This window comes from Pectinophora gossypiella, chromosome 9 (assembly GCF_024362695.1).
Source record: "Pectinophora gossypiella chromosome 9, ilPecGoss1.1, whole genome shotgun sequence".
Taxonomy (NCBI): Eukaryota; Metazoa; Arthropoda; class Insecta; order Lepidoptera; family Gelechiidae; genus Pectinophora; species Pectinophora gossypiella.
This window is the reverse complement of record NC_065412.1, coordinates 8,476,457-8,490,862: the sequence shown is the minus strand read 5'-3', so window position 1 is coordinate 8,490,862 and position 14,406 is coordinate 8,476,457. Positions and strand designations below refer to the sequence as shown.

At 42.6% G+C, this 14,406-nt stretch overlaps 1 protein-coding gene across 1 annotated transcript in view; it reads right to left on the bottom strand.

Annotated features, from left to right (window-relative positions):
- LOC126369570 (aminopeptidase N) overlaps positions 1 to 13,722 on the bottom strand; it is a 38,365-nt gene extending 24,643 nt beyond the window's left edge. The window contains exons 1-3 of the mRNA XM_050014049.1: positions 13,627 to 13,722; positions 11,564 to 11,638; positions 6,592 to 6,851 (exon numbers count right to left, since the gene is read on the bottom strand). Of these exons, the coding sequence (XP_049870006.1) occupies positions 6,592 to 6,851; positions 11,564 to 11,632 (329 nt within the window). The 5' untranslated portion in view covers positions 11,633 to 11,638; positions 13,627 to 13,722. The remainder of the gene's footprint in view (positions 1 to 6,591; positions 6,852 to 11,563; positions 11,639 to 13,626) is intronic.
- Between the last annotated feature and the right edge of the window lie 684 nt (positions 13,723 to 14,406).

Sequence of the window (14,406 nt, the reverse complement as noted above, 5' to 3'; positions counted from 1 at the left end):
ATTCCGATTACGAGAACCTCGCACGGCTACGGAACTGTCTACGAGGGAAAGCACAGGAGACAGTCGCCGCGCTGCTATACTCGGCGACTAGCCCCGACGAGATTATGCGAACATTGGAGCAATGTTTTGGAAGACCAGAGATGTTGATCGAACGAGCGATGGAAGATATAAAGAAGTTACCTAAGTCCGGTACGTCCGCGGGCGAATTGAACACCCTCGCGGTCAAGTTAAAGAACATCGTATGCGTATTAGGTGGCGTCGATGAAAGAGGATATCTCCGAAACCCCATGCTCACACGAGAGGTCATCGAGAAGCTAAGCCCACATCTCAAGTCTAGGTGGTATGATTTCGCCTACGAACACGGAGACCCATCGGAAGCGGAGATAGCAACGCTGTCAAGATTTTTGGAACGTGAGGCCGACCGTGCGATGCGATTTTCATACGCCACATCGCCCCAGTCGCTGAAGGAGACTTTCAACAATCAAGAAAAGAAGTCGTTTTCACGTGAAAGGCCACGTAAAGACGTGAAAGTCTACGCAACCACTGAAACACCCACCGCACCGACCGTCGAGAGAGAAAAGGAAGCCGTCACAAAACGATGTCTATGCTGCGGCGGCAACCACGACGTACCCGATTGTAAGAAATACAAGAGGATGACGGTCAACGAACGATGGCAGTGGGTGAAAGAAGAGAAAATATGCTTCAAGTGCATCAACGGAAAGCACAGGAGATTCACATGTAAAGCAAAGAGGTGCGGAATAGAAAACTGTCTCTTACCTCACCACAGTACGTTGCATATGGACACGTCGCCCGCCGCAGCTACTCAACCGAAGCCACCGCCAGTAAACGAGGAAAATGTCTTGTCCGCGTCGGCCACTACAAGCGGCCCGGTCAAGGTGTTATTGAAGGTGTGCCCGGTGGAGATACGCGTACCGGGAGGACCGTCATTGAAGAGGTACGCGCTACTAGACGAAGGCGCTACCATCACGCTCATGGACGAAGGCCTAGCGAACGACCTCGGCGCCAGAGGACATGTGAGCCCGCTACACATACACGGGGCCACAGCGAGTCAAAAGGAGACGCAAAGTCGAGTCGTCAAGATTGAAGTACGAGGCCAACATGAAGAGCAGTTTCACGACATCACCGCCCACACGGTGAAACAACTTACGATCGGAAGCCAGACGGTGAAAAGGAAGTTCATCGAATACGAACACTTGAAGCACCTACCACTCGATGACATGAGTTACGAATCGGCGCGCCCGAGCCTACTGATCGGCGCCGACAACTGGCATCTGATTATCTCGAAGGAAATCCTCATCGGCAAACGCTACGAGCCCATCGCATCACGCACCGAGCTGGGATGGACGATACATGGCACGGTGCCGCGGAGCTTGTACCGAGGGGAGGATCAACTAGTCCTCCACGTACACGCCAAGACGGAAAAAGACGTGAGGAACTTCGCTAATGAAGATGAGGAATTAAACGCGCTCATCAAAACACACTACGACGTCGACGCCCTAGGAATTGCCTTGATAACGAAGCCGAGGAAGGCCGAAGAGAGAGCGATCGACATCTTCAATAAAACCATCGAACGAGTCAACGGAAGATATCAAGTGGGCCTGCCATGGAGAGACGAGCAAGTAGTCATGCCGCCCAGCTATGAGATGGCTTTCAGGAGACTGCGGACTATCGAGAGGAAGATGGATCAGTCCCCCGAATTCCAGGCAGCCTACACAAGCCAGATAGAGAACCTACTCACGAAGGGATACGCCGCAGTAGCTAACGGAGACGAGAGAGACAACGACAAGTCGTGGTACCTACCTCACTTCGCCGTGACGAACCCTAACAAGCCAGGGAAGGTACGCCTAGTCTTCGACGCAGCCGCCAAGTCGAGAGGAGAGAGCCTGAACGATCACCTCCTGGATGGACCCGACTTACTGCGAGCCTTACCGGGAATTCTCTATCGCTTCCGGGAGAAAGAGGTCGCCGTCACCGCCGACATACGTGAGATGTTTTTACAAGTAAAGATTCGCCCTGAAGATCGACCGGCTCAAATGTTCCTGTGGAGAGGTAACGAACGAAAGAAGCCACCCACGGAATACGTCATGTCATCGATGATATTCGGCGCCCGGAGCTCACCATTCCTAGCGCACAGTGTGCGCAACCACAACGCACGCGCGCACGCTGAGACACACCCCGTGGCCCTCCGAGCGATAACAGAGAGCCACTACATGGACGACTTCGTGGAGAGCTACGCGACCAAGGAGGAAGCAACACGAGCAGTACACGAAGTAACCTACGTACACGAGCAAGCCGGGTTCATACTAGCCGGCTGGAACTCGAGTAATGAAGACGTAATACGAGACATACCCCCGGACCGCCGCGCGCAGCTACCTAAGGAAATGGGAACCGCTGGTCATCAAGGCAAGACTCTAGGTCTAATATGGGAGGCCACTAAAGATGAACTAATGTTCAACACCGCGCTGCCTAGGGTACCGGAGGAGGTCAAGACGTCAGCACGCCCGCCGACTAAGCGCGAAGCCCTCAGCGCTGTCATGTCGATCTTCGACCCACTTGGACTGCTAAGCCATCTCACCATAACGGCTAAAATCTTACTGCAAGACTTATGGAGACAACAGAGGATAGGATGGGATGACCAAGTGCCGGAAGAAGCCGCCGAGGACTTCACTAAATGGATACGAGCGGTCGACAGCGTGCGAGAAGTTAAACTGCCCCGTTGCTATGCGCCAACGAGGGGAGTACTGGAACGTCAGCTACACGTATTTAACGACGCGAGCGACAGAGCGTACGCCACGGTAGCGTACTGGCGAATTAAATACGAAAACGGAGAGGTCATCATCACGCTCGCCGGCGCAAAGGCTAAGGTAGCACCGGTGAAGGCACAGAGCATACCGCGACTGGAACTGCAAGCCAGCCTCATAGGCGCACGACTCGCCCACAGTATACAAGAAGAACATAGACAGAAGGCTGACAGGATCGTGCTCTGGTCAGACTCGAAGACCGCTCTCCACTGGATTCGCAACGACATCATCAAGTACACGCCGTACGTAGCTCACCGCGTAGGCGAGATCGCTAACCTCACGCACATCGAACAATGGAGATGGATACCGAGCGAGTTAAATGTAGCCGACGACGCCACACGACCTAACTACGAGGTGCGAGCCGACCAAAGATGGTTCATTGGCCCGGCGTTCCTCCGGGAAGAAGAAGAAAGGTGGCCATCGGAACGCACCGAAGAGGAAAATGACAACGGACAAGACGAGATAGTCTGCGCCACGGACAACAGCGAGGGGCCGGCCTACCTACCTGACATAAGTCGGTTCTCCTCTTACGAGAGACTCGTCCGTGCGACAGCCTACGTCTTACTAGCCGTCGATAAAATGAAGAAACGAACGCGAACACTGAAACTCGCCCATATCACAAAGGCAGAAGAGCTATGGTATAAGAAAATGCAAGAGGACTCGTACTCCGACGAAATAGAACGACTGAAAAAGGACTTGAAGTTACGTCCGAACAGCGCGCTGCGTAAGCTCGACCCACGGATAGACGACAGAGGCTTACTTACACTACACGGTCGCGTGGGCGTGGCGAGAATAAGCGAGCAGTCAAAAAGTCCGCTAATAATGGACGGCCGCCACGCTTTCACCCGGCTACTCGTCGCGCACGCACACAAGGCGGCGAACCACGCTAACCGAGAGCAAGTTGTCAACGACCTGAAACAGAAGTTCTATATCACACGTATACGACCTACAGTACGAGCCGTGGAGCATTCATGTCAACTCTGCAAAGTGAAGAAAGCCAGACCGAGACCGCAAGTTCACGGAGACCTGCCCTACGAAAGACTCGCAGCGCACGCGAGGCCATTTAGCTACACGGGCCTCGACTTTTTCGGCCCTATGTACGTGACGGTCGGGCGACATAAGGAAAAGCGCTGGGGCGCCCTGTTTACGTGTCTCACTACGCGAGCGGTCCATATAGAGATCTCACCGTCGCTATCTACGGATTCCGCTATTATGTGCCTACGGCGGATGGCGGCGCGGCGGGGGTGGCCAGTAACAATCTACAGCGATAATGGGACGAACTTTCATGGCGCGGACGAAGAGCTGCGAGCAGCGCAGCGAGAGTGGGGTCCACAACTCAAGGACTTCGCTCTACTACAACGAACGAACTGGAAATACATCGCACCCGGGGCACCGAATCAAGGTGGAGCATGGGAGCGCTGTCTTAACCGAGCGTATTAACGCTCGGTTAAGACAGCGTTAGTCGCCACACTACACGAGCGCTACCCCAGGGACGAAGTACTCGCCACATTACTCACGGAGGCAGAGTACACGGTCAACGCACGCCCTCTCACTCACGTGCCAGTTGAACCAGGAGACATGGAGGCGCTAACACCGAATCACTTCCTACTGGGGACTTCCGGCGGCCTACCCACTACCGGGCCGTGCAGGGAGGTAGACAGGAGGACCTGGAGAGCCACGCAGGCGCTGGCTGACGTGTTTTGGCGTCGATGGCTAACGGAGTACCTACCTACACTCATACCACGTGGAGGCACACGGAGCGGGCGCGGAGCGGACCTGAAAGTTGGTGACGTCGTGATTATCACTGATCCAGTACTGCCGAGGAACATCTGGCCACGAGGTGAAGTAATCCGACTGCATCAAGGACCCGACGGACTGACCAGAGTCGCTGACGTACGAACGAGAGGAGGGATATTCCGCCGACCTCTACGACGTCTCGCCGTCCTCCCGGTGAAAGAAGGCTGCGAAGATCTACGCCGAGGGGAGGATGTTACGGACAGCCGAGAAGAGGAGGTCGCGGGCTAAGTTAATCCACGCACGACCCGCTAATTGCGTCGCGAAACGGAGGAGCGACGCGGGGAGCGGTGCGGGGAGCGACGCGGGGCATGGCGCGGGGAGCGACGCGAGGAGCGGATACATGGCGCGGCGCTCCTGATTGGCCGACGTAATGCGCGCACAGCCCGCTAGTTCCGGACCGAAGATTTCCAATAAGAATCTGATTGGACACGTCACGAATCACTTCTTCTCTACTTCTCACTGATTTTACATCGATTATTTACGAATTTTTACTTAAGATTTTTTACTTGTATTTTACTTTTTAACTTTGTATTTTTAATGTTGTTTGCCAAATAAACCGGATCTTCACTTGCACCGCGGGTTTTCTTCAGTCCCAGCAAATAAAATCTGCATAAGCAACAATTATAGTATATATACTACGCCCACTCCTTACCAGCTATGTTAAAGTCCCATTTAAAAGGGGAGTCCAAAGAAAAAATATATTAACAGACAGCAAATATGTAAATTGTTTCTGTTGATTGTTTGCTGTCTGTAAACATTCGAGATAAATAGTAGCAGATTTTAATTTCGACTCCTACTGAAATAGATCACATTAAAAGAAACCCAGTAGAACATTTCACTTGAATAAACAAGTTTTAATTCTCTCTGCAAAGGAAACCATTCAAACGTAAGATCGGAACGTGATAAGAAAATAATGGCGATTATAATGACGATTGTTACACTCGCCGTGGATGCTAGAGAAAAACATATGACTCATAAGAATGCGGCTATGTGACATTGTTCATGATGTTTCTCATTTTAAATGTATACCGAATCGCCAACTGAATCAGATATTTGTACATTCTTTACAAGGTGTTCATTATTCTTGTAATGATCAGACGGGTTAAAAGGCCACAACAAAGCAATTCACCTAAAAAACCAATATTGCTGTTTAACATGTGTTTGTATCGCGCACTTACTTTTACATGCGTAAACGTGACATTGCAATATTGCTTTTTTAGATGAATTGCTTCGATTCCTATTTAACCCCCCAGTTGTTAGAGACAGTGGTACTTACTCGTAGAGCTATTTCAGACTAATGACTTCAAAGACAATATATACCTACTCACCTAATGAACTAATCCAAAGTAGATCTACCTAACCACGGAACTAACTTTGACTTTCTTTCTAATTATACTAACATTACTGCGGAAGAATCATTAGAATCGAATTGTACTAAAATATTATATTTTTCTATGAATTTCCCTTGTAGAATTGTGTTTATCTGTTGTTGCAAGGTTACATGCAAATGCTTGTCTTAGTTTACCTACTCGTTACCTACAGGCAGAACGCAGAACTGCGCTTTGTAAATACAAATTCAAAGCACCTTTGTTTTTATTACCACAGAGAAAAGTAAGATATTACTTTTATAAAGCAACATGAAAACATGTTGGCATTTCTTATCCGTAATAACTTCGCGTTTGACCACACTGGCTAAGAAAAACGTATTCAACGTCATCAAGCAAGATGTAGCCGGTTTTATAAAACATTTTTTGTTTCGCCCGCCCTAAGAGACGGGACTCTGTCGACTTTCTTTTGAGAGACAGACTTTAGAAACTTTTGCAACTACCTTACTTTGATAGTATAAGATTATTTTTGTAAAATTAACAACTATTGTACTAAATGTATACAGCATGATAAATCAAATCAAATCAAATCAATCAATTTATTACTACTACTACTACTATTTATTACTATTTTTTTTTATACTTACGAGTTGTGCCCCAAAATCTTGACTTCCGTCTCAGTGATTTCAATCTCATGGGCACAATGCAGGGTAATTTCGTCAGCGTCCAACAGCCACACTAGATTAATCTTCACATGACCTTTGAACACAGCGTCTTCAAGGTAAGGTTCCAGTTCCAGTCGGTAATTGGTTGGCTGCACCGCTTTGTTTAGACGATTCTCCATGGACAAGCCATAAGCCGTGTTCAAATCTATACTTCGAGTCTTTATTATGTGGAACGCTGACACCTGGACAAATTTTTCGTGTTTTTTTTTATATTTGTTATTGAAAAAGAAAAAATATACCGTAACCTGGATAAGCAAAATTACGCATGTGGCAAAATTTTCATGTTATGATATACAGGGTGTTAGTGACATCGTAACGAAAACTTTGAGGGGTGGTTCAGGCCATGATTCTGAGTTGATATCAAGTAGAAATTTCCGTCGCAAAAGTATGGATTGGAAAATAATTAAAAAGAAAAGAAAAAATTTCATGAATTTTTTGACATGAAATTCCACTTGATATCAACTCAGAATCATAGTCTGAACCATCCCCCTCAGTATTCGTTACGGTGTCACTAACACCCATACCTACTTATATGGCTACCGTATGTACTTGTACGGGGTGTAGGTGTCATCGTAACGAATACTGAGAGGGATGATTCATCTGATTATTCTGAGTTAATATCAAGTGGAATTTTCCATCGCAAAAGTATAGAATTGAAGATAATTTAAAAAACTAAAAAAAAAATTATGAATTTGGCGACGGAAAATTCCACTTGATTTTAACTCAGAATCATGGTCTGAATCAACCCCCTCAGTATTCGTTACGATGTCACTAACACCCAGTATATTGCTAGAGATAGATAATGAAAAATCAATGCAATCTGGAGTTGACATCGTCAAAATTGGATAAATGGGAAAAAGTTATAATACTTATTTATATTAATTACTGAAATGAAATTCGAAAATCGGCAAAGCCATAATAAGGGTCGGTTAATTCGACATCATTCCGTTATTGACTTGCCGGTGCAACCGGTATACCAATAATTAGTTCATCCAAATGTAATGACTGGGTTACGTCACGAGGTTTGACCAAGTGTGATAATGCGATTACAATATTGCTAATGTGGCTGGTTTGAAAATGGATAGTACAGTATACACTGCTCAGAATTGACGGACTGTTAAATTAAGATGTTTACCCTTGTCAGACTTGAAACTGTTTATGTTTGATATTTTTACATCAAATTAAAAGTTCAGAATCAAAAAGTTCACAGTAAACTTTGAAGAAGAAATTTAAAATCACTTCGATTTATTAATAAATCGTAAAATTTAAGTAAAAATGTATACCCAGTTTGTCTCTACCAATATTTCTGAACACCGAAAAGCAGGATTATGATGATATTGTAATTATACTTAGAACCGATAACGTATTGCCAAATAAGGGCGTCAAGGACCATCGACCAAATTGATTTGAATTTGTATCTATACTTCATACTAGAAATTAAACTAATTACAATTTCAAACATCAAAACAAGATTTGAGCATTGTGTAGCTTCAATTCATAGAATTATACGCTTCAGAGCCACTAATATTCATTTATCGAGCTTAATTATCGTACTTACCGGTATCGAGCGATTGTTGATTCATTAATTAGGCGATACATTTGCATACTTACTCCTAATCAGACCGCTTCGTTTGCTCTGCGGTTTTCACTGGAACACACAGTGATTTTTGGTTGCGAATTTGTCTCCTATTTAAATGTAGGATCAAGAAAAAAGTATATCGGAATTATCTGGCCGTTTAGTCACGGCTATTTGAGAGTCATTGTAGTCAAAATATACGCTAAAACATAAAATACCCCGAATATTTCAAAACTTTATGAGTAATCAATAGTCATTAATAAAAAATAATAATAAAATAAAAATAATTTGTTTAAAATAAGTTGTCAATTAGACAACCCATATGATAGAAGAGATTGATTATAGTAGAGTGGTGGTTAATGGTAAACGAGGGTTACTAGCATATTATAATGCATATTAACCTAGAAATCCTCCTTCCGTTCTTCATCGTCTGGAAAGTATTGGATTAGGGTGTTATCGCTTGGAAATCCTAGCTCAGTTCATCTGAACCGGCTAAGACGTGTTTAAGTAGTATTTCAAAATACGCAGTTGATAATAAACAAAATTATTTGGCTTCCGTTTCATATTTTAAGTACTAGCTGAACTGACCATTAAGCCAAGGCATTTTTGTATTAGCTGCGAAAATTTTATCGAAGCTACACGTATTCCCAACGGGAGACTGTGCTCGTTGCAGCGGCGAATGCATCGTATGTTGACTCGGCGATGCATTGAGTCGATTCCAAATCCGAGCACAGTTGAATTGACGGAATCAGCAGCTTCTACAGGGTGCTTACATTGCAATTATATAAAATCATTTAGGTACTAGCTTGTGCCACCGGCTTCGCTCGCGTAAAATTCGGGGTATGTACCAATTTTTAGCTTCCTAACATGAAAACTGCCAAAAGTCCTTTTTAAATTTTACTCCCTCTTTGAAAGGGTTGGGGGCAGATTTCTAAAACAAAAACATGCACAAATAGCCCGCATACCGTTTCTTAGTTTTCTACCTTGAAAATTGCGGGTTGCTCCATACAAACTTACACCCCCCATTTTAAGTAAGTAGGGGGTTAGAAAGAGACAAAAAATAGCCTACATAACATAACATAACAAATACTTTATTGCACAAACAGGAAAAAACAAAATACAAAACAAAAGAGAAATAGAATTAGTACAATAGGCGGCCTTATTGCTAAGTAGCAATCTCTTCCAGGCAGCCTTTAAGCCTACGTGAGTCTCCATCCCTCCAACTATCTTCACTTTAAAAATCATTTCATCATTTCGTCGCTGCGTTTTGCCGTGAAAGACGGACAAACAACAGACACATACATACACTTTCACATATATAATATTAGTATAGATGTGTAATGTATTGTGTTAAACAGAAGTCGATTAGGTACATGAACATAAAAGTATATGTAGTTTAAATGTGCTAGTTTATTATACCTACTAACTAACACAATAAGAAGAAGCACACAATTAAGACTTGTAAATTACTAACCTCTATGGATTATGTACGAATTAAAACTTTTAGTATTATTATATATTGTTTGAAGTTTACGTCATCATCATTAAAAAACACCCCGGTATTTTAAGGACCCGTCCTTACCGCGTTAAACCAGTAACGTGACATGAGGATAAGAACCCGGTATTATGTATTTTAATGTGCAGAGTATTTGACCTAAAATATGGGTATTTATTGAATACGTATAGGTACTTTTATCGAGTATGTATTCTTCATTATCTTTCTAACTTTATCATGGACACACTGCAAAACATCCGCTAATGAAACAATCACCAGTATGTCAAAGAACAATCGGATTATGTTCACATTTTACATTAAAGCTAGGCAAACTAGGTAGGTATCTACCATTAAACAGAACAGAACGACCGAATGAAATATAATTAATAGTGATTATGTTTTAATAAAAACAATATTTTTACAATAGCTTTAATACGCGATCAGAATTAGATCTGTCGTCAGCTAGTATTGTGACGTTCATTAGCGTAGTGATGTATCAGTCGAGATTAGGTCGATGTTTTCTATCTAACACTGGTGTTAATTCCTGTAAACACCATCTAATTTCATTTTAAGTTATATTCGACATTTTATTATCCGCCGAAAAGGAAAGGGACGGGTAATCGACAAGCATAAAATTTATGGGACACAATTTTAAGCACTAATCTAAAACAACCGTCTAAAAATTTTACCCGACAGAATTATGTTGACAGCACACGTCAAACGGTTTGCATACCAGCGGGATATCTTTTTGATTCGCCCGGGTTATCCATTTACTCATTCTTCCTAAAATTAAGAGCGGTCAATCATCCGTCCCTTTCCTTTTCGGTGGATAAGAAAATGACAGGTATAACTTAAAGTAAAATTAGGAGGTGTCTGCAGGAAACGGGGCCACTACTTACTTAAATATCTACATAATTGGTTAAACTAGAAATAACACACAGATAAATTACACTTAATAAACATACAGCAGCGGATTTTTTTTGCACACTCTGTGAATTTATACGTTGACAGTACTTAATGCGCTTCCATCTCCTGCTCATATACCTACCTAGTTATAGATATATAGGTACGTGAATCATTCTCCGTTGTGTATAGTTCGATAGTTTGAAAAACAGACACAGTACAATCCAAAACTCTAAATAATGTAAAATAGTGCCTATATCCCTTCAAACATGACGGACCCTTATCGACCTTACTGTTCTGACTTACCGTGTTTATACTTAGCTAGCTGACCTGTGCCCACTTCGCACTTTTCACAATCAACTATAGCTTATATCACCCAGGAATAATGTAACTTTCTAATCGCAAAATAATTTTCGAAACAGGTTCAGTAGTTCCAGAGATTACTTCCTACAAACAAATTTATTTTCACGTCTTTATAATATTAATTTTTCACACAAAATTATTTTTTTCCCTCTCGCTTCAGCGTCCCCGGGGCGGAAGGCAAGAGGGAAACAACTGCCCAATTTTTCCCTAAAAAGTAGCATCTTAGGTGGCATAGGTCGTAGCAATAAATATTACTATGGTGACCGTAATTAAAACACAGAAACTGTAATTAAGACCATAAGTTAGACGTAATAAGCGAACCGTAACGATATCATACGTCCTGATAGTCTTAATTTGGGTCCTCGTAACGCAACCCTTCACTCGACGTTACTTGTGAAATAAATCCAGAAAATCCTTATATGCTCATATAGCATGCTCTAATAACCCAGTGAGAGCCTCGAAATAGCTTTTTAACGATGTCAACAGGCGATAACAAGGTGAAACGAGGTGAGCTTCGAACGGGATGTGAGTCGTAGTATAAGTATACTATAACAAACCTTATCCGGTGGCAAGGATTGGACGACGGAGAAGCAGAGGCACACGAATGCTAAGCCCACGCCGAACATGGTGACCTGAGAGAAATACCAAAATTAAAAACAATAAAAATAAATTCACAACATAATATTACTTTAAAAAAATATATTTAAGATGACTTACACCCAATTATTAACACATTATTCTTTTATTGTCATCATTATTATTTTTTACTTTATTATTATTATTATTTGCTTCCCCCTCCGATTGATTGTGGGGAGGCCTGTGCCTAGCTGTGGAATGTATATAGACTATTTATGTATGTTTATTATTTGCTTATATTTCCTAAAATAATTAACAGACATTAACTAAAGGCTAACTCATAGAAAACTATGAAAGTAAAGTACAGTTTACACAAATAAGATAGAATAAAAGCCTAACCTACGATAATTCAATGATAGTCTCTTTCAAAACCTTAAGTAGGTATATACCACACAATAAAACAATCCACGATTTATTAGGGTAGTTTCGAATTAATCAAATCAGAAACGTTAAAACGGAAACGAAGGAATTTCATTTGAAGGAATCAAATTACGAGCAATATGTTCATTAATTCGTGGTTAAATCTAAATGTATAACATGTTAAATAAAAAAGAAATGCTTTTTTATTTATTTCAGACCTGTCACTATTTCGTGAACTTTTGCGTTCTGGAACCTGACAAAAGACAGCAGTAATTGTCAATACTATTTAGAGGAGGAGGACAGGAGTTCTACCTAGTACGGCTTTGAAATATACTACTCTGCGCCATCCCACTCACACAGACGGAATACTGCGGGGCGGAAGACAAGAAGGAAACCACTGCCCTATTTTTTCCTAAAAACGTAGCATGGAGAATGTTATACCGACAAGAGCGTGGCTCTTAAATTATTGATGCGATGACTATTTCGTGAACCAAAGTTACCGACATCGCTCTGAAAGTTAGCAAACTGAAGTGACAGTGGGCTGGCCACATTTGTCGCAGAACCGACAACCGCTGGTGCAAGCGTGTTCTGGAGTGGAGTTCGCGTCTAGGGAAACGCAGTGTCGGTCGACCCCTGGCAAGATGGCGGGGCGACCTGCAGAAGGTGGCTAGAAGCGCCTGGATACGTAAGACTGAGGATAGGGCTTTGTGGCGCGCCTTGGGAGAGGCCTATGTCCAGTAGAGGACTGTAATGGCCTGATGACGATGATGATAAAAAGAAATAGAAGTAGTAGTAAGTAGAAGTGGTAGTAGTATTAGTAGTGATAAAGTAGTCTTCATGATCAGTATTCTATGCTCTTTGTTACTCCGGAGAAATCATATCTAATGATCAACGTCTAATGTGATCACGTGAAGGATTTTATTGAAAGCGGACAGGTACTAACATTGTTATTATGGGTATTGTTCATAAATATAGTATTTATATATACTCAAAAGTGGAAATGTACTCGCATTAAGTGACGTTTCGATTGCGCCATTTTAGAATTAATTTCCGTGCTTCGGAAGGCACGTTAAGCCGTTGGTCCCGACTGCATTAGCAGTCGTTAATAACCACCAATCCGCACTGGGCCCGCGTGGTGGTTTAAGGCCCGATCTCCCTATCCATCCATAGGGAAGGCCCATGGGGACGTTAATGGGCTGGTGATGATGAGAATTAATTTATTTTTACCTTGTATTATTGTGATAGGTACAATCAAAGACCAAAGTGCAGTCACTGAACCCAGTGAATGATTTGTAAACTGTGGTGAAATTATGAACCATTAGTTGTCATAATTATAAAATGTATTATTTTGTAGGTGTTGTTGGTCTATTACAGAAACGACATGTAACCAGGAGGTCTTAAGTGCACCAGTTAATTTATTACTTTGCAAGAAACTGATTGGACTTTTGCACCTTATCGTACATAAGTAAATAATACTTACTTATAGAATAATTTTATACACTGTCAGTCAGTCTCTTGTATTTGTGAATTGATTTATTATGTAATAAATCGGCAAAAAAATGAATTCTAACAGTTTGGAGGATGATAAATAATAAAATACCGGTAAAAGTAAATAAGTACTTACGTGGTGAAGTGTGGTCGGCCGGAGTGGCACTGGGCTTGGAGTCACACTCCGCTGCCAACCCAATTGATGCCAGGATATGCCCCATTTGTGCTGACGACATACCGTGATTGTACTTCAATGAACCTGTATCAACGTGCTAATATTATGCACCAATTTGCGTCAAAGGTACGTCGCACGGATTTATAACTCAGGACTTTGGAGCAAAACATAGTGAGTTGACCTCCGAACTAAATTGTGGACAGCCTAGCCAACATTGCGCAGCGTTACACGAGTGTGGCAAATGTCCTTTCCCAAATGATGAATAGCTTTTGGTGATGTGATATCCTGTTAAGTCCATTATAGACAAATAGTAGGTAGGTACCTTCTTAGTTCTGAATTCAAATTCTGATAAGTACACTCCAATTTTAAAAGATAGGTATGTACCTAATTGACGAACATTAACGGACAACTTTGAGGGGCTAATGCTGCTCAACCCGCCACCGGATCCGCAGCTGACGTTCACAGGTTATCTTCATGTAACGTACGCACGTTACGGACATTATACTCGTATTATACACAGACGCAAAAATGATCACTCATTTCCCCAAAAACTTGTAGGATGATTCGCAGAACTGTATCATGAAGAGTAGGTACCTGTGAACTTTCTCTATCAGTAGCAAAAAAAATTCATTGTTTTTCTATTTATATATCTCAGATTGCTTTATATTATATTCGAATAATAAACTAAGACCTTATATACGTGATCACTTTGTATAACTACTTAATGAAATTTTAATTGCA